General features: G+C 45.0%; 1 protein-coding gene across 6 annotated transcripts in view; it reads right to left on the reverse strand.

Annotated features, from left to right (window-relative positions):
* Positions 1 to 21,065, reverse strand: part of THRAP3 (thyroid hormone receptor associated protein 3) — a 135,697-nt gene that overhangs the window by 19,386 nt on the left and 95,246 nt on the right. For 5 of the 6 annotated variants that reach the window (XM_029619220.1, XM_029619216.1, XM_029619217.1 and 2 more), the window contains 3 exons: positions 11,789 to 12,499; positions 3,871 to 4,043; positions 497 to 611 (listed from right to left, as the gene is read on the reverse strand). In XM_029619220.1, coding sequence (XP_029475080.1) covers positions 497 to 611; positions 3,871 to 4,043; positions 11,789 to 12,499 — 999 coding nt within the window. The remainder of the gene's footprint in view (positions 1 to 496; positions 612 to 3,870; positions 4,044 to 11,788; positions 12,500 to 21,065) is intronic. The other variant, XM_029619221.1, reaches the window with a different exon arrangement.

Below are 21,065 nucleotides of genomic sequence, written 5' to 3' on the forward strand. Positions count from 1 at the left end.
ACCAACATAGACTGTTACAAATCATCCCCTAAATGTTTATACTACAGTAAACTGTTTTTGTTTGGACTTTACATGAGTTTAAAAAATTCTTTCTAGATTTCAAAGCAACAGATAAAAATCAAGCATTTTGGCTTGTAATTAGACCTTTCTGGTCACTACCAGACCACTTCTGTCTTGTCTTTTAGGGCTGAATTTTCAAAACAATTTACAAACATAAAAAAAAGTTTTATGCACATAAATGGGCTTTTGAAAATGGCCCACAGGTTCTGTGCATTCCATGCATACTTTTAAGTACGCTACAAAAAAGTTAAAGAAACCATTTATGTGCATACTTGAGTTTTGAAAGTGTGCGCGCAAATCTACATGTATACCTGCTACCGAGAACACACAACTTTAACTGTACACAGGCCGCTGAAAATTACCCAGTACAAAGGAAAAGAAGCTGTAAAAGTTCAATAAGCTAGACGTAAAAAGTAAAAAAGCAAACCAAACCTACCGGTGAATTTCAGGGCTCTTCTTACTTTTAGACGACTCCTGATCCGTTCCACCTCGCTTCAGGTACTTTGTAAAGCGTTCATTCAGTGTCATCACTGAAGACCCAAAATGATGCTCTGTTGGAATTTTAGGGAAGAAAACCAGCCAATCATCAGAATTCAGATTTCACCAGGAATACCCCTTTTTACCAAAAGGTACATACTGTCTACAAGGGATACATGCCACACAAAAAACTTACAGCAGAGAAAATCCGTTTCATCGCTACTACAAACATTAAACATTTCAAGATATAACACAACTGTATCGTTCACAGCTAGAATCATTTGTTACTGGTTTTAATTTAAACTTTTGTTTTTACTGACATTGACAAAAACAGTTACCATATAATAAAAGGAATACATTAACATTCCTGTCGACACTTTTCTTCCCCACTTTCTCCCTCACACCAAATCCTAAATAAAGGGGACCGAGTCCTTATGAATGGCTGGGCTCAAACCCAGTTTTAACACTGGATACAGCTTTATATCATGTTTTTGATAAATAATCTGGCAAGGCCGAAATTTATGATCGCCATATGAAAGAATACAAGACAGGTTTGAATACCTTTCAACAACTGATTTGAACTTCATAAGGAAAAAAATTAGTTATGTTTTTTACAAGGATATAGCTGGAGGTTTCCTGTCATTTGATTACTATACATTCTCAAGCAATTTCAGTAAGTTTTATCCAAAAATGGTCTATAAAATATATTCATAAAGAAATCTTCTCTCTGGTAATCCATAACACAGAAGACGGGTGATAATCGTTATTTTTCAGAAAAAGCTCCCAGTGCATCTGCCGTATTTCTCTAAAAATGCTGTACTTCATTACATTCCCACATTCGTTGCTGTTTTTAAATGTATTCAACACTTTCCACTCAACATCCCAGGAAAATTGCTCTTGGTGATTCAGGTTCCTTTTCAGGCGGATGATTTGGACAGAAGTCTCCTCTCATGAATCAGTAGTAGATGCCCTTAACAGGGGCAATCATCCTCTCCCATATTTTAAGACCTGAGCGTATCATTTCCAAGACATGCCTAAACTGTGCTGCCTTCATTGAACAGAAAGCCTAAACATGGGTTTAACGCTTAAAACATGTGTATGCTGTGTTATCTTACACAATTACATTAATAAAAGTAAAACAAATGAATGGCACAGCTGCAAAGCCAGGGGCAAGGGAGAATTTCTAGTTTTAAAATAGAAGTGTCTGCATGGCACCTATAACTCACAGGTGGTGATGATGGCAGGGGTAGGGAGTGGGGAATAAAGAGGAAAGCACAGAGTACAATTTTCTCTGTGAATCTACATTAACCATTTTACTTTATGATGACATTTCCCAAAAGGCATTGTGCTGCTGATATAGAAAAGAAGCACTTTTTATATTAACTTTTATAATAAGTATTTGTAGAGAACAGATGTTGTCCAAAAAGTGCCTTAAAATGAAAAGCTGCTTTCTCCCATCCACAGCACTGGGCATATTAAGAAACAGCAATGTCCTTCAGCTTCTTACATGCAGGTGCATAGACTGGTGACACCTTCTGTACAAGACAGACTAGCGCATCTTCCAAAATCCCTCCCACACCGTGCCAGCACCGAGACCACTGATTATACACAGATGCACTTTTCTTAATTGAAGTTGAAAGTTTAAGCGTAAGATGAGCTTGAGATCAAGTCTGAGGATGTGAACCATTCACTATGACTTCAAAAAGTATACTTGATAGAACAGGCACGTCAGGTACGAAATCCACAAGCAAAACCAGCTTCTGTGTTTTTAATAAAAAATATAAAAATAAGATCCCAGTATTCTGACACTTGCTGGTCCCATCTTGTACACATGAATAAATCCCTATTCCTTATCACAGGACAGGACACGAGTTTGTCATGGAAGAAAATATAACAAACATCACAGTTACGTCCTGGGTATCCCTTTTGGGTACAGCAGTCATCTGTTCGGCTATAATATGAAATCTCAAACTGTCAGCAATTTTGTGCTTTTCAGTTTCTGAACCAATGAAGGTCTCCAAACCTCTTTTGTTGAGTCACACATCACATATATGAAGATTTTTTTAAAATGCTCTAGAAAAACACATTTCCTCTGTTTTCATAGATGTTTTTAAATATATTTCACTACGGTTATTGCCAAGGTCAGAAACTTCTCTGAAGGCCAGAGACTTCATTTAAAAAGTTACCAATACCTTAATTCTCATCTTAGTGCACCTTACAAGTGTGCTACTCATCGTGGCCATCCATTTCATTTTTAACACTAACTTCAAGGCTTTTTTCAGTTTGCTTTTGTTGTTTTCTCTCTTTATTTTATCTCAATTCACTGCTCTGTTTGTCTACACCACATGGTATGGTTCGAGATTACAGCAATGGAATTACACTACATGAGAACCAAACAACTTGTTCTGCAAACAGATCAAAGCAAACAGACAGCATTCACTGTTGACATGTTAAAGACAGAAAAATAATTCTAATACAAAATGAAAAACTGTTTTGGTACATTGTGCTTATGAATACCATTTAATTAACAATACGGTAACTAAAAAGGTTAAACTATGAGTTAAAATCAAATATATATACACCAGGTTCAAAATTAGTAGTAAAATGATCCTTTTATTACTGCTGATGTTCTTTATCAGGAGCACTTTCTACAGCCTCTAAAGGGAGGAGCATTTTTGTGGTTGGAACACCAAATTTTGCAAGATCATGCTATGAATGCCTAAGGGATTTTTCTTCACTCACCTATGATAACCATGAAAAAACAGTGGGGATACAATTTATATTTCATTAATTATGAAAAAAAACTATTTGTTAAGAAGCCATGAATGACAATGTCTTCTCCATACTTGTCCTAAGGCTACTGTAACCTGCTCATAAAGAGGTTTTCCTTTCCAGCCATGTTCATGTTAAACCAAGAGCCATCACAGGGTTGCATTCTTGCCACTGGCCCAGTCCTACTGCAAACCGTAGCAGCAGGGGCTAGCATTAACTTAAGACCCTTCACATGGATATGGGCCCCCATAAACATAAGCTTTCCCTAAAGAAATCTAAGTACAGAAGGAATTGAAGGTTAGTTAGAATGATGGGTGGAAATCACCTATTCTGGTTGTTCGAATGCCTACACAAATTCTCAACCACTCAGAAATATCTCTATTTTTAGCCTTTTTTCTCCATAAATTTGTGGATAAGATTTACCTTTAATTTAGGCATCTCTTACACACTGATAGTACTGTCTGGTTAAACTACACCTTCTGGATATTAACTACCTACACTGTTGATTTTTATTAATCAAGTTCTATTTCTGAAGTGGATAAGAAGAATAGATATACTTACCTCTTACATGATGCACTATTGTCACTATGTGTTGAGCAAACAATTCCGAAGGACTGCGCTGTGGTTGAGCCGACTTTATGTGCTGAAAAATGGAGCGAAACTCCTGATCCTTTTTGTTACTATGAACGAGATCACGACATAGCTTGCGTTCATGTGCCAATATTCCACTGGGCCTGCAAAACAGAACAAAAAAATATTAACCTTATTTGAGAAGATGCACAGAGACTATTAAAGATATGTCTACTACTAGCTACACAGCATGGGCCATCCTTGAGGGAAGTGTGTGAACTGGAGTAACTGCCCCGGACCCTGCACAGCCACATTATAGCTTTACCACTGATCTTACATCTGCTTTCTGAGCACTGGTGGGGCCTGGAGTTGCAACAGCAGCGGCAAAGACAGGAAAATTGGTTCTTACCTGCTAATTTTCATTCCTGTAATACCACAGATCAGTCCAGACAAGTGGATTTTGCATCCCTACCAGCAGGTGGAGGCAGAGAACAAAACTGAGGCACTGCTACATATTCAAGTGCGCCACCTGCAGCCCCTCAGTATTGACCTGTACCCAAGCCAAGGGGTAGTTAGCATTCTCCTTTCTCAAGGTGAACCGGAAAACCCAGGGTTGGATCCCCCTGAACCGGAGACCAACATAACTCCAGTACCAAAATAGTCTTAATCGCTTAACTCAAACAAACATAACTGTTCAATTAGTGAGAATAATCTCTGATATACAGCATATAAAATACCAGGAAAATCAGTCTTTCGGCAGCAATAACAAGGTGGGTCTCTGGACTGATCTGTGGTATTACAGGAATGAAAATTAGCTGATAAGAACCAACTTTCCTCCTTTCCTTAACATACCCAGATCAGTCCAGAAAAGTTGGATATACCAAAGCAATCCTACACAGAGTGGGAACCCGAAAGACCCTCTCTACAACACACTTTCACTTAAAGTTGCATCATCCTGCACCCGAACATCCAATTGAAAATGCTTGGTGAAAGTATGAAGCTAGGACCACACCGTGGCCCTAGAAATCTCTTGGGGAGACCCAAGAGGTTGCCTGTGCTCTAGTCGAATGCGCCTTAAGACCGGTTGGAATGACACGACCCTTACAAATATAGGCCGAACAAACAGCCTCTTTCAACCAACGAGCCAAGGTAGCTTTAGAAGCTTGCTCTCCTTTCTTCGCTCCACCGAACATCACAAAGAGATGGTCCGATTGCTGAAAAGAATTAGTGACCTTCAAATAACACAACAGAGTGCGACGCACATCCAGAAGATAGAGATCTCTATCTTTCAAATAATTTCTAGACCATTCCGGAAAAACCTGGTAATTCAACTGTCTGATTCACATGGAAGGTAGAAACAACTTTTAGCAAAAAGGAAGGAACCGTGCGCAAGGTCACCTTGTCAGTAATACGCAAAAAAAGGATCTCGACAAGACAGCCTGAAGATCCATGTTATAAAATTGCACGCGTGTATTTTTTAAAAAATCTACCCTTTAACCCCTTCAGGAAACAGAAAACATTGGTATGAGAGGCCAAGGACCTTCCCTGCAATTTTCCCCTGAGACAATCCAAGGCGGAAACCTGGACACGGAGAGAACTATAGGCCAGACCCTGCTGCAGAAAGGATAAATGTGCAGTACTACCACAGACAGAGGATCCAGCTGTTGCTGAAGACACCAGGACTCAAATACCTTCCAGACCCTGAGGTACACCATAGAAGCAGGCGGCCGTCTAGCCTGGGGACGGGTGGAAATTATTGGCTCCGAATATCCCTTCATGCGCAAGCACCGCCTCTCAAAAGCCAAGCCGTGAGACAAAAGTGATCCTACCGATCTGAAAATATGGGTCCTTGTTGCAGCAATCCCAGCAGATGAGCCAACCGAAGAGGCTCGTCCACCGCCAGATACACCAGGGCTGTGAACCAAATATGATGCAGTCACTCCGGCGCCACCAGCACTACTGTCCCTGGATGCATCTCTATGCACCATAACACTCGACTGAGTGGCCAAGGAAGAAAAACATACAGAAGGCCACAGGCACACCACAGAGCATCTAGTCCTACCGAACCGACTTCCCTTCTGCGACTGAAGAATCTTGCCATCTTTGCATTAGCCCGCATCGCCAGAGGTCCAGCTGAGGAACACCCCATCTGGCAGGAATGTTATTCCAGGGCCAGTTCCCACTCCCCAGGGTCCAGCTGTTGCCTGCTGAGGAAATCTGCCTGCACTTTGTCTACTCCCGCAATGCGGGGGGGCCGCAATTCCATTGAGGTGATGCTCCATCCACACACATAAGAACATAAGAAATTGCCATGCTGGGTCAGACCAAGGGTCCATCAAACCCAGCATCCTGTTTCCAACAGAGGCCAAAACCAGGCCACAAGAACCTGGCAATTACCCAAACACTAAGAACAACCCATGCTACTGATGCAATTAATAGCAGTGGCTATTCCCTAAGTAAAATTGATTAATAGCCATTAATGGACTTCTCCTCCAAGAACTTATCCAAACCTTTTTTGAACCCAGCTACACTAACTACATCCTCTGGCAACACATTCCAGAGCTTTATTGTGCGTTGAGTGAAAAAGAATTTTCTCCGATTAGTCTTAAATGTGCTACTTGCTAACTTCATGGAATGCCCCCCTAGTCCTTCTATTATTCGAAAGTGTAAATAACCGAGTCACATCTACTCGTTCAAGACCTCTCATGATCTTAAAGACCTCTATCATATCCCCCCCCTCAGCCGTCTCTTCCCCTAACCTCTTCAGCCTTTCTTCACAGGGGAGCTGTTCCATCCCCTTTATCATTTTGGTTGCCCTTCTCTGTACCTTCTCCATCCCAACTATATCTTTTTTGAGATGCGGTGACCAGAATTGTACACAGCATTCAAGGTGTGGTCTCACCATGGAGCGATACAGAGGCATTATGACATTTTCCGTTCTATTAACCATTCCCTTCCTAATAATTCTTAACATTCTATTTGCTTTTTTGACTGCTGCAGCACACTGAGCCGATGATTTTAAAGTATTATCCACTATGATGCCTAGATCTTTTTCCTGGGTGGTAGCTCCTAATATAGAACCTAACATCGTGTAACTACAGCAAGGGTTATTTTTCCCTATATGCAACACGTTGCACTTGTCCACATTAAATTTCATCTGCCATTTGGATGCCCAATCTTCCAGTCTTGCAAGGTCCTCCTGTAATGTATCACAGTCTGCTTGTGATTTAACTACTCTGAATAATTTTGTATCATCCGCAAATTTGATAACCTCACTCGTATTCCTTTCCAGATCATTTATATATATATATATATATATATATATATATATATTGAAAAGCACCGGTCCAAGTACAGATCCCCGAGGCACTCCACTGCTTACACACACAATAGCTGAGTCTCCTGAACCACAGAATGACTCTTCATCCCTCCTTGGCGGCTGATGTACGCCAGTTGTCACATTGTCCAAAAACACTCAAACCATTCGACCCTGGACCAAAGGAAGAAATACCTCCAGGGCCCTGCACACCACTCTTGTCTCCAGGCGATTGATGGACCAGGCCATCTCCACCACTGACCAAAGACCCTGGGCAGAATGACCCAGGCACACTGCCCCCCAGCCCTTGAGGCTGGCATCTGTGGTCATCACTGCCCAGTCTAGAGCCTCCAGGTCCACTTTCCTTTCCAGGTTGCTCCTCGACAGCCACCACGAAAAACTGGACCTGGATTCTGTTAGAAGAGGCAACAGCAGATAATACTGCTCTGACAGATTCCACCTGGACAAAAGCACCTTTTGCAATGGGCGAATGTGAGTAAAAGCCCACAGAAGCAAATCCAATGTCAAGGCTATGGATCCCAAACCCTTGGCACTGACAAACGCAAGAGCCATGTCATCTGCACCTGCAACTTCGATAATAACCTGTCCGCTGTCAGAAACACTCTGCCTTTCTGGGTATCAAAGTGGGCCCAACAATTGAGTCAGGACCAGGTGACTCTCTGCTACACTGATCACCCAGCCCAGAAAGCCAAGGGTGTTCATCACTCATTGCACAGACCGATCGCACTCCTCTTCCATCTTCGCTCAAATAAGCCAATAGTCCAGATATGGATGTACCAGGATCCCTTCTCGTCTCAAGGCTGCCGCCACTACGACTATCAACTTTGCAAAGGTTCGGGGAGCTGTGGCCAACCTGAAGGGAAGAGCCTGAAACTGGAAGTGCTGTCCCAATACCTTGAACTGCAGAAATTTCTGATGGTCCTTTTGAATGGGAATATGTAGATAAGCTTTGGATATATCTAAGGATACTAGGAACTCTCCTTTGCGGACTGCTGCAATCACCGTACGCAACGTCTCCATCCAGAAACATTTACTTTTTGCAAATCCAAGATGGGCTGGAAGATGCCCTCCTTTTTTGGTACCACAAAATAAAGTACCTCCCCTGCCCCCTGCTTGCTCAGCGGACCTGGAATTATGGCTTCTAAGCTTATCAGCCTTTGCAGAGTCCCCTCTACTGCTTCCTGTTTGCTTCGAGAAGAGCAGTGGGACTCCAGAAAGGCTTCCCTGAGCGGGTGCAAAACTTTTAAGGCATAACCGTCTCTTACAACCTCCAGAACCCACCGGTATAAGGTAATCTTAGCCCACTCCTCGTAAAAATAGGACAATCTGCCCCTACCACTTCCAGCGAGGAGTGGGTGAGCCTGGCTTCATTGAGAGGCCTTATTCCTTCCGGTCCCCTGACCAGACCCACCTCTGGAGGACCTGCCGGAACTTCGAAAAGGCCAGTGACGTCCTGAAGACTGCTTCGACCCAGAGTCCCCCAGGGACTTCATCAACTGATTCAGCTCTGCCCCAAAAAGCAGTTTCCTCTTAAAAGGAAGATTGCATAACTGAGTCTTGGACCACATATCCACCGACCAATTGCGCAACCACAGAAGCCTGCAAGTAGCCACCACCAAGACCATGCTTCTGGCAGATGGACGCACCAAATCATACAACACATTCACCACATAAATCACCCTAGCCTCTAGGCATGCCGCCTGAACGGGACTGAGCGCACCGGATGACGCCTGCTCTTGTGGCTTCTGAATCCAGCACAAGCAAGCCTGCTGCATCATGCTAGCACACACCACGGCTCACAGACTCAAGGCTGACACTTCAAACATGTGCTTCAACTGAATCTCCAGTTTGCGGTCCTGTACATTCTTCAGAGCAGTGGACCCCGCCACCGGCATCGTGGTCTTCTTAGTCACCGCTGCATCCACCTTAGGAGTCTTCAGGCAATCCAAAACGCTCTTCCATTAAGAGATAAAGCTTCACCATTGCCCTACCGATATTCAAGCCCGCTTCCGGGAAATCCCACTCCTGGCTGATCATCTTCTGAATCTTTTTAGGCATTAGAAGAGCACTAGGCGGACCCTGCAGCCTATCCAGGACCAGATTAACCCCTTCATTGTCAGATTCTTCCTGAGTCAGCTTCACCCCCAATTCTTCCAACACCTGGGGAATGAGGGGTCAAAACTCCTCCTTCTTAAAACAGGCAGACCACTCAGGGGTCATTCCCCTTGGTCATGGGCCCCTAATCGAGCTCTGGATCATCCTTGCATACATCCAGATCCAGGATCTGATCCCCATCCTGATCCATGTCCAGGTCCACCCCGTGTGGAGACACAGGATCCTCTTGCATCTCATCCAAGTCATCCAGGTCCCTGGGGTCACCCTCCACACAAGCTCCTCGCAATCCCAGATGCTTAAGCAAGTCTCCAGAACCATTCACTGAAGCCAACCTAGGTCTTTTGGGTGGCACTGGTTGTCTCTTCCTGGATCTCCTCTCACCTACACCCTTCCTAGCCAGGAAAGCCTTGTACATCAGCAGAACAAATTCAGGGGAAAACCCCTCAAGATCTTCAACCCCCTGCTCAAGGAGACTGGTCTCTGAGTCCACCCCCACTCCTGACCTTCTTCAGGCCCGTGCACCACAGGAAAGAGTGGAGGAGGGGAGTCAAGTCATCGGATTCCCGCAGGCTGGGGTCCCCTGGCCTTTGGACCCTTAGTGGATCCCTCCTCCCATGAGGCACAACCTGTACAGAGGGAGCGAGTATTCAATCTGGCCGATCAGAGCCCAGAGTCCCGGTTGCCATGCGGCCTGAGCGTACTGCTGTGAAGAAGGCTGCACCACATGACTAACCCGCTGAGCTGCTTGAAACGCGCCGACACAAGTTGTGTGCGGGAAAATGGTGGCAACCCAAGCGCCACGCGACAAGCGTGGCACGCACTCAAAGATTTTCCCACCCTCCTGCTGATCCCGGCAGCTCCCACTGGTCGACCACCCTGGCACTAAACCTCAGGCCGATTCTCCTGTCTCTCTCTTTTTTTAAGCTAAAACAATGCAAAGGATCAAAAAGGAAAAAAAAAAAGGGTACTTCCCTGAATAGAGATAGCGGTGGGCAGGAGAGGACTTTGGAAGACCCAGAGTGAGCCAGTCCCCTGCCTATCAAAGCCTCTGGAGGCAGTGGGCCACAACAGTCAGGGATATCCTACCTCCCTGGTTGCCCTGCTCAACTAGAGGGATGGACCACAAAGGAACCTAGCACCTCAGGGATCCAAAACCTCTCACAATCTCCTAATCTCAACTTTCAGTCAGAACTGCAGGTTTGCACCTCTACCATCTGCTGGAGACAGAAATACTAAGGGACTGCAGGTGACACTCGTTTATGTGGCAGTGCCTCAAAGTTTTTGTTCTCTGCCTCCATCTGCTGGTAGGGATGCAAAACCCACTTGTCTGGACTGATTTGGGTATGTTCAGGACAGAGACTTAGCCGGACAGTCTTCAATCTCTAAGAGATCCCCCCACCCCTCTTCAACCTCTGGGAGGAGGAAGCGGGATGGCCCAATGCAGAAAATTCACCCCAGGCCCCGCATTCCCCTACAGTTAAGCCCTGATGAGGCCTAGATTCCAATCTTGGTTCTGCTATGGCCTCAGTTATCTTCAGCATGCTCCTTTAATTACTTCCCTGTGTTATAGCTGATTCAATGCATTCTATTCTCTTATAGAATGTGCTTGGCCATTCATTCTAAGACAGGCTACACGCAGAGACCTCTGATTCATTCTGATTGTAAAGCAGGCTGGAATTCAGTTTGGATGAAAGGTCTACCCAGTACAGGCTGAGATGACCAACACAGCTAATCAACTAACTTTAGCCACCTAAATTCACAAAGTATCTAAATTTAGCAACTCAAAAAATGGGTAGGCTCTGGGGATGTTTCTGGGGAGGGCGCATGACAGCAGCCTAGTACCGACTAAGCTTAGATTGCCGACCCCAGCTAAAGAAAGAGCAGGCCTAAATCTAACCAGCCAAAATTTAGCCAGCTAGACTTAGGAGGATTTTCAGTCACAAACTGTTGCCTGGAAACTTAGGGACTCCTAGCCTATTTGAAAATTCATACCTAAATGTTTAGTATCAAACACTGCACAAAATACATCAGAAGTAAAAACATGAGTACTACTCTGAAGGCAGACATGCTGGAATAGCCAACTTCTCTTCACAGACCTATTGCAACAACTAAGCTAAAAGGAGGGGGGTATATAACATCAATACAGACCACCTGTTTGGCTATTCTAGAGGACCAACAGGGTAAAGCTAACAAATCTTTATAGTTTTAATGTGGGCTGCTATGTCAGTCCCTAACACAATGAGAAATAATACTTATAGGTATACATACATATTGAATCAGTAAAAATAAACTACTGATATATAAAGTTTAAAATTAAAAAACTCTGAATCCTACTGTCTTTTTAAAAGTGGTGGTTTAAAATTCAAAGAAAAAAGTGGAAGAAGTTAACAAAATCTAAGCTATGTGGATTCAGACGCACTCATTCAGACAATGAGCAGGAAATCCATTTCTGCTTACCGTGCTAAATCCTCATCAAATGAATCTATTCGAAGATTAGCCCCCATCTCCCGATTAATGCAAAACGTTGATTTGCCGAGGGCTGCGTCTTCTCGCGCAGCCATTTTTTCCCTCTCCCTGCCTTCAGAGGCCTTTCTCTGAGGTGATGAGGGATTCCTCTCCTGGATGGCCTTAAAGCTGGTCACTCTGAAATTCTTTTCAGGAAAGAACCCTCTGTGCCCGCCCTCCGTTCTCTTGGACACCATTCTCTCCTCCTTTTTGTACCTCTCAGAGTACAGTTCCTCCTCTTCCTCCATCTCGTCTGATTTTCTATGCTTCTCCTTGGAGCTAGATATGAACGAGATCTCCTCCCATTTAGCTGGATCGTAGGGATCCTGATTTTTGCTGGAAGAAGCCATGGCTTTAGATAAGCCCTTTGACTCGCTATCAAAATCTGAATCTTTCCGGCTTCTCATCAAGCCTTTTTTTTCTGGTTCATCACTCTCTTCCTTACTGTAACGACCTTCCTTGTGGAACTCTGACATTTTCATCTTCTCAAAATCCTCCCGAAACTTGTATTTTTTGGGTGACTGACTCCTGCGGTAAGCTTTCTCCAGCTCGTTCATTGCAAAGTCATTGGGACTATTCCTGTCTTTCAGTTTTTCTAGGCTTAACTTTTCTTTTCCATTCTCCCTGTCCTGCTCGGATCCTTTGCTCTTCTCTTCCATATATCTGTGTAAACACACAAGAGATTTAAGCAGATTCATTAAAATCAACAATTTATTATGAAAAATAGCTTTTGAATATTGTAATAAGGCTTTTTTTTAACCGTTTCCTCTCAATTAGAGAGCATTATTAGTGTATAACACCACAAATGTTTGTGAAAATGTTATAACACGCCAATGTTTTCTGTATATCATACATGCTATAATGGTAAGTAACACTACAAAGTTAATGGAATATGCAATATATTCCATGGTTTGTGATATATTTTGTAATAGCCAACACATCTAGTAGGTTGTAAGAAAAGCTGCACAGAGGAGTGCTTTCAATCTCAGCATAACACACAAACTCAAAAATAAATAATTAGCCAAACAATTGTGGGAAGGAAAAAAGGGAATTTTAAAGTATTATTTTATTTAAAAATATCTAGTGCTGAATCCTACTAATGGTGCTTTCTAAAGGGTCCAAAAACCGGAACTGAAAAATAGCACATCCTGTCAGACCTGGCAGATCCAAACATTTTGGCAAGCTGAATTTTTATTTGGATTTCAAAACTGTTCATACAAGCCAAACAAAGAATTCTCCTCCCAACTAATAACTGCCAGGAATTGCCAGTCAATACAGTGGAAGTACTGTGTTGTTATAATTTAGTATATGACCAACATTTTAAGATGCCTTCTGATTAGCTATCTCCACGACTTTTCCCTAAAATCACACTAGCTAACACTGGGAATACACGGATGATAGCAAGTCACCTCTTTTGGAAGGAGGTGGAGGTTAGGGAGTTGTGGAAGGCAGTAATAAAGAAAACACACATATTCCAGTTGAAAGCCTGAATCCCTCCTCCAGGAACTACAGATTGCTTAAATGGTACAAACAATAATAAATTATAACAACTTTGCACTGGAAGATGGAAAGATTGATGCACAATGTTTAGTGATGATGAGACTTTGGGATGAGCAGCCAGAAAGAACTGTGAAAGCTGTTTTAATGCAATTAGGAAATGAAGCTACTTACCCACAAGGTTGTCTGTTATAGTTCAGGGGTAAAAATTAAGGTCTTGGCCAAACTGCTCAGCCACTTACAAACCTGCTTTCAGCAGAACACTTTTATAGACCAGAGCTGTCTCCTTGGGAGCATTTAGCTTTAAAACCAACACAAACGAGAAATATAAAGCCTCAAACACTATTTCAAGTTTTTTGTTTTTTTTTTTTTTGTTTTTGAGGCAAATATCCAAGAAGATCTAAAAACAAATCTCTTTCCACTGTAAACAAACACAAAATAAAGAAAAAAATAATAAAATGAAGTAGGTTTGGAAGGGGGTAGAGGATTGCTTATGGAAGAAGAAAGAGGCATCGGTTATTCAGTGTTTTTTAGGGGGCGAAACATTTTATATTGCATTAGTTGCAGCATCCCCCTCACTAAAGTGAGTAGTAAAATCATCACTATACAACACTAGCTCTTCAGCATGTCTTCCACATCTGCAAGAACAGAACTCGGCGCCTGCACAGCAAAGAGACAGGGATGACAGCAATACCCAGGGGTGCTCTTCACTCATTCAGGCATGCACCTGTTTTACTTCTTATGAGTGTTTCAAATATTTGGGGAACAAGTTTGAAAAACCTATTATTTTAAATAACTTTAAAGGCGCTCTTCAATTTAGCTAACTCAAGAAGCCAGTGAAGTTCAAATGCTACCTGTTGGAATATTTGGGTTAAAATATAGTGCTTTGCACTCTCAGGTTATTTCTCCAGGGCTTGGGGCTGGTCTACTCCCCACCAGACACTCCATTCCTCTGCTCGGCTAATATATTTTTCCTCCATGACAGGCACATAATGGCCCTGGTAGTCTGAATTAAATTGGCTGTTGGCTTCTTTGACCAAAATCCAAGTGCAAAATCTGAGCCATGAGCTAAGGGCAAATGAAAACTTGTACAATACAGGGGATTAATATCCTGCCATCTAACCCAATAGAATATGATGATGTAACAACCATTATCAAAGGAGGATTAAACTTTAGCTTTCCAACAGGGTCAGTAGGAGCAGAGAGAGCAGGAAGGTACATAGTACCAGAATAAAGCCCCAGAGAAAGCAAATGTTGCTTACCTGTAACAGGTGTTCTCACAGGACAGCAGGATGTTAGTCCTCACATGTGGGTGACATCACAGGATGGAGCCCAATCATGGAACACTTCTGTCAAAGTTTCCAGAACTTTGACTGGCCCCTACTGGGCATGCCCAGCATGGCACCAACCCTGCAGCCAGCAGGGGTCCCCCTTCAGTCTTGTTAAAATGCTACAGGTAGTGCCGAAAATAAAATAAGAAAACCTTACGAACCCAACACTGCGGGGTGGCGGGCGGGTTTCGTGAGGACTAACATCCTGCTGTCTTGTGAGAACACCTGTTACAGGTAAGCAACATTTGCTTTCTCACAGGACAAGCAGGATGGTTGTCCTCACATATGGGTGAGTACCGAGCTGAGGATGTCCGAGTATGCACCAAATGTACCCAAGACGTGCAACAGGCACAACAATTAGGGTGGAATTTGGCCGAGGGCATCCTGAACCCTAATGGGCAGGCGGAAGGGTGTTGGTAAGTCAAGTTGTGAATAGGTTACGCAGGACAGATTGGCTGAAGATGGAATCCTGTCTTCCGGCTTTGTCCAAGCAATAGTGGGCTGTAAAACTATGGAGAGAACTCCAGGTGGCAGCCCTGCAAATGTCAGGAAGCGGCACCGATCGTAGGTGTGCTACTGAAGTCACCATGGCCTTCACAGAGTGTGCCTTAACACAGCCTTGAAGTAGAATGCCCGCTTGCTGATAGCAAACTATATGCAGTCCGCCAACCAGGAGGAGAGAGTCTGTTTACCCACAGGTTGCCCCAATTTGATAGGATGGAAAGAGACAAACAATTGAGTGCTTTTCCTGTGGGCAGCTGTACGGTCTAGGTAGAACGCTAGAGCCTGTTTTGCAGTCAAGGGTATGCAGAGCCTGCTCTCCTGGATTGGAATGGGGCCTGGGAAAAAAGGTAGGTAGTATAATGGATTGATTGAGATGAAACTCCAAAACTACCTTAGGTAAGAATTTAGGGTGAGTGCGGAGTACTGCCCGGTCCTGCAGAAGTTTAGTGTAAGGCGGATAGGTAACTAGAGCCAGTAATTCATTAACTCTGCGAGCCGAAGTGATTGCCAAAAGGAAAATCACTTTCCATGTGAGATATTGAAGGTCACAGGATTGAAGAGGCTCGAATGGTGGTTTCATGAGCCGACCCAGAACTAGGTTGAGGGCCCAAGAAGGGGCCGGAGGACGCAGAGGAGGCTTGAGGTGAAGCAAGCCTTTCAAAAACCGTGTTACAAGGGGTTGTACTGAGATGGGAACATCCCTGACACCTTTATGGAAGGCGGCTATCGCACTGACATGCATCCTGATGGAGGAAGTTTTCAGACCTGACTGACAAGTGCCAGAGATAGTCCAGAAACTTCGGGATTGGACAGGTAAAGGGGTCAAGGGATTGAGAAGAGCACCTGGTCCATTTGTAAGAATACAATTTTCTCGTGGAAGGCTTCCGTGAAGCAATCAGGACACGGGAAACTGGTTCAGAAAGGTTAAGTGGCTGAAGGATTAACCTCTCAACATCTATGCAGTCAGGGACAAGGCTTGAAGATTGGGGTGGCATAGGCACCCGTCGTTTTGAGTGATCAGAAGCGGGTCCTTTCCCAAGGGAATGTGCCTGCAAATGGAGAGATCCTGAAGTATTGGAAACCACACTTGCCGCGGCCAGTGGGGTGCTATCAGGATCATGGTTCCCTTGTCCTGATGTAACTTCACGAGAGTCTTTGAGAGAAGTGGAAATGGAAGGAATGCATATAGGAGACCGGTTGCCCATGATAGGGAGAACGCGTCTCTTGGTTGATAGTGTTGGCTGTGAGTGAGTGAGCAGAAGTTGTCTACTTTGCGATTTTGAGGTGACGCAAAGAGGTCTATTTGAGGATGACCCCATTGTTGGAAGATCGAGTTCGCTACTGAGGGGTTGAGAGACCACTCGTGCGGTTGAAAGGTGCGACTCAGTTTGTCTGCCAACACATTGTGCACTCCCGCCAAGTAGGTGGCCCTGACGTACATCGAGTGGGAGAGGGCCTCCGCCCATATCTGCGCAGCTTCCTGACACAGAAGGTAGGAGCCCGTCCCTCCCTGTTTGTTGATGTACCACATGGCCACCTGGTTGTCCGTCTGGATCAGGATGACTTGATTGGAGAGGCGATCCTGAAATACCCTGAGAGCATATCTGATTGCTCACAGTGCCAGGAAATTTATTTGGTGCTTGGCTTCCTCTGGAGACCAAGATCCTTGTGTCTGCAGATCGGTCACTGGGCTCCCCAGCCGAGATTGGAAGCATCGGTGGTGAGAGTTATTTGAGGGTCTGGAGCCTGGAAGGGCAAGCCATGGAGGAGATTGACCTGATTTCTCCACCAGGCGAGAGACTGACGGAGTGAGTCGGTTACGTGGACAATGGTTGCCAGGGGCTGAGTGGATTGAGTCCATTGTGACCTTAGAGTCCACTGCATGACTCTCATGGCCAACCGGGTCATTGGGGTGACCTGAACTGAGGACGCCATGTATCCCAGGAGTATGAGAAAGTGGTATGCAGTCGCAGAATGCTGAGACTGCAGCTGGTGTGCAAGAGACACGAGAGTGAGAGTTCGCTGTCGAGGCAGAAAAGCCTTTGCCTGCAAGGTGTCCAAGTCTACCCCAATGAACGATAAGGTTTGAGATGGGACTAAGTAGGATTTGTCGTAGTTGACTAGAAATCCGAGTGAAATTAGAATGTGTAAAGTAAGATGTAGGGACGACAAAGCAGCTTGCTGAGTGGGAGCCCTGATTAAACAATCGTCTAGATAGGGGTAGACGTGAACACCTTGAGTCCTGAGGAAGGCTACAACTACTACGAGGCATTTTGTGAAGACTCGTGGTGCAGACGTGAGGCCGAATGGAAGCACTCTGTACTGATAGTGCTTGGGGCCTACTAGAAACCTCAGGTATTTGCGATGGGATGGAAGTATCGCAATATGAGTGTATGTGTCCTGGAGGTCTAGAGAGCAGCGCCAGTCTCCTCTTTGTAGAAGAGGAAGAAGAGAGCCCAAGGTTACCATCTTGAACTTCTCTCCCTGGAGTTACTTGTTGAGGGCACGTAGATCCAGAATTGGACGAACGCCTCCTGATTTTTTGGGGATTAGAAAGTACCGGGAATAGAACCCTAGGCCTTGCTGGGAATAGGGCACTGGTTCTATAGCCTTGGACTGGAGGAGGAGGGAGACCTCCTGTTCCAGAAGGATGGAGTGATCGGACATTCTCCACGTCGGTAGAGGTGGGGAATCCAGTGGAATGGAGAGAAAGTTCAGACGATAACCTTGAGCAATTATCGCTAGGACCCACTGGTCTGAGGTGATTGAGTGCCAGCTGTTGTTGAAATGGCACAATCGACCTCCCACTGGAATGTGGGGCAATGGAAGCTGGCTGCTGCTCTCTATGCAGGAGTCAAAAACCGGAAGTAGGGCCCGGCTGAGGAGCTGCTTGCGGTTTTTGTTTTCGTGTCTGACGAGACTGAGCTTTTTGAAACTGTCTCGTAGAACGGGTTCTAGTTGGTGGCAGGTAAGACTTCTTCGGGCGGAAGAATGACTTCTTAGAGTCATTTTGGAAGGGCTGTTTTGAACAGTACTCAGAAGGCATCAGAGAGAGCTGTCTTAGGGTCTCATGATGGTCCTTGAGTTCCGCCACTGTCCGTTGAATCTGCTCGCCAAACAGATTATCTCCTACACAGGGCAGGTTCTTGTACTTCAGGGCGAAGGTCGGAAGACTTGAGCCAGGCCCATCATCTTCCCGAGATAGCAGCTGCAGATACCCTGGTAGCAGTGTCAAAGATATCGTACGATGATCTTATCTCATGCTTGCCTGCCTCAAAACCCTTGTTTACTAGGGTTTGGAGTTGCTCTTGAAATTGCTGAGGCAGGGAATCTGTTAAGTCTTGTCTCTGCTTAAATAAGACCCTATTGTATTGGGTCATATAAAGCTTATATGAGACAATTCTGGAGATGAGCATTGATCCCTGGAAGATACGGCAACCAATGGCATCTAGAAATTTCTGTTCCTTGCCTGGGGGAAAGGAAGTGTGAGGTTTTGATCTCCTTGCTCTTTTCTGGGCAGATTCGACAACCACAGATTGGTGATCCAATTGAGGTTTGCGAAAGCCTGAACGAGATAGGTGGTGTCAGCTTTCCTGTGGACTGGAGCCACAGAGCCAGGATGTTCCCAGTTCTTTTTGAGGAGATCCAGAAGAACCTGGTGGATAGGGATGGAGGTTATTTCCTTGGGAGCATCCAGGAATTGTAACAGCTCCATCATTTGATGCCTGTCATCTTGTTCAGTCTGTGATTGGAAGGGAACCAATTCAGACATCTCCTTCACAAAATTTATAAAGGAAAGGTCCTCTGGAGGAGAACGCATTCTGCTTTCAGTAGGTGAAGGTGGTGAAGGCAAATCATCAGTGTCTGGTGAAGTCCAGGTGTCGTAGGGATCAGCACCTGCTCCTCTAGGAACTAGAGGAGGGCGGGGCGGTGGGATTCCCGAAGGTCCTGGTCAAGGCTCCGAGGGACTTGAAGGAATAACGGGAGGCACCGATGAAGGCATCGAAGGCACCGGTGCAGGCATCGAGGGCTTCGATGGATGGCTCACTGGTGCCGATGGATGCATCGGCACCGATGGGTGGATCGGTGGCACCGGACGTATCGCCATCAACGGCTGAGGCATCGGCAGAACTCCCGATGGAGGGATGTGGAACAGTGTTTCTCCTCCCGATGACAAAGCAAGCAGGGTGGGTACTGGAGCCTTCGGTGACCCGGGGTCCATCAGTGGAAAAGCGGCCATAAGCACTTCCATCCTCAAGAGCAGCGGTGCCAACGCTGCTGGAATTGGGTCAGCGGTCAGTTCCGCAATCAGTACCGGTGTCGGAGGAACCTGGAGTCGATGCATCGCCTTGTCGATGGCCTCTTGAACCATCCGGTCCAGTTCTTCTCGGAGACCTGGAGCAAGCAGCCCCAGCTCCAGAACAGAAGAAGGCGGCAGAGGCATAGCCAGAGGGACCACCGTTAAAGGCGGAGTCGCGGCTCCCGATACCCTGTCGGGTGAGGGTTGCCTCTGTGACCCAGTCACCGAAAAGGTCGGTGCCTTTTCTGGACGGGGTTTCTTCGACGGCAGCTCAGATGATGGAGAGGTCGATGATTTCGCTCCCTCGATGGTCCGAGACTTTCGATGCCAGTGGCGATGTTTATCTCTACGATCCCCTTGGTCCTGAGAGGGAGTAGAGGGTGTCAAAGGCCAAGAAGTCATCTATGCCGGATGGTCACCGGCTGAAGGTCGATGCTGACGCGAAGCTGACGGTGCCGGTTTTGATGATGACGATGCAATAGACGGCGTCGGGGTTTAAGCATGGAAGAGAAGTTCCATCTTCTCCATTCTAGCCTTGCAACCTTTTGGTGTCATAAGGGCACATTTGGTGCAGGTTAGGACATCGTGCTCACATCCGAAACACATTACACAGACTTTGTGAGGGTCTGTGATGGACATGGTGCGATTACAGTCCGGGCACCGACGGAACCCTGACGCCATGGCCATGAAAAAATTGAGCCGCGGTATGGTCAACGGCCAGTAGGCCGCGAGGGCCAAACTCGACGGTAATAGACGGAAAACAGGTAAAAAAGTTAACGGAGTACCGCGGCTTGAAAAAGTTGAAGGAGGGACCCCTGTGGGGTAAATTAAATTTTAGTACTTCCATGAGGAAAATTCCTGTCAGGAATCTCTACAGAGCTCCTTAACCGCGTGGCTACTGCTGCGTGGAATAAAGAAGACTGAAGGGGGACTCCTGCTGGCTGCAGGGTTAGTGCCATGCTGGGCATGCCCAGTAGGGGCCAGTCAAAGTTCTGGAAACTTTGACAGAAGTGTTCCGTGATTGGGCTCCATCCTGTGATGTCACCCATATGTGAGGACTTCCATCCTGCTTGTCTTGTGAGAAAAATCATTCTTTATTAATAAAGTCAATCTTTGCTCGAGAGTGTGAAGTGCTATATTTTAGAAGCAAATGCCCACAGGGATCATTTTAACTTAGCTGCATTTTTGATGAAGGTAAATTTAAGTATTTACTTAAAATGTAAATATGCTTACATTTGGCAAGTGACCATGAGAGCTGTTTCCCTAAGACAAGACAAATATTTATTCCAGAGTCTAACTGGAAAATCTGGCTGAACATTCAGCTCTACTGGAAAACTCTTGGTGTTGACAGATTACAATGTTTCATTTCTAAGGTCTCCAGTGGCAATTTAAACAAAGTGTTTTTTTATTTTGGAATGAATTATTAAATATGAATATTCTGAATAAAGTTTACCTCATTTTTTGGAAATGACAATACTGACTTTTTTTTGTACCTTGTGGGTTCTTAGGAAACATGTCAACACAATTAAGATTCAAGTAATGACTCTCTTCCTTCTCTTATGCCTTTCTCAAGATGTTAATAGCCCAACTCTTATTT

The sequence above is a fragment of the Rhinatrema bivittatum genome, chromosome 11 (genome assembly GCF_901001135.1).
Source record: "Rhinatrema bivittatum chromosome 11, aRhiBiv1.1, whole genome shotgun sequence".
Taxonomy (NCBI): domain Eukaryota; kingdom Metazoa; phylum Chordata; class Amphibia; order Gymnophiona; family Rhinatrematidae; genus Rhinatrema; species Rhinatrema bivittatum.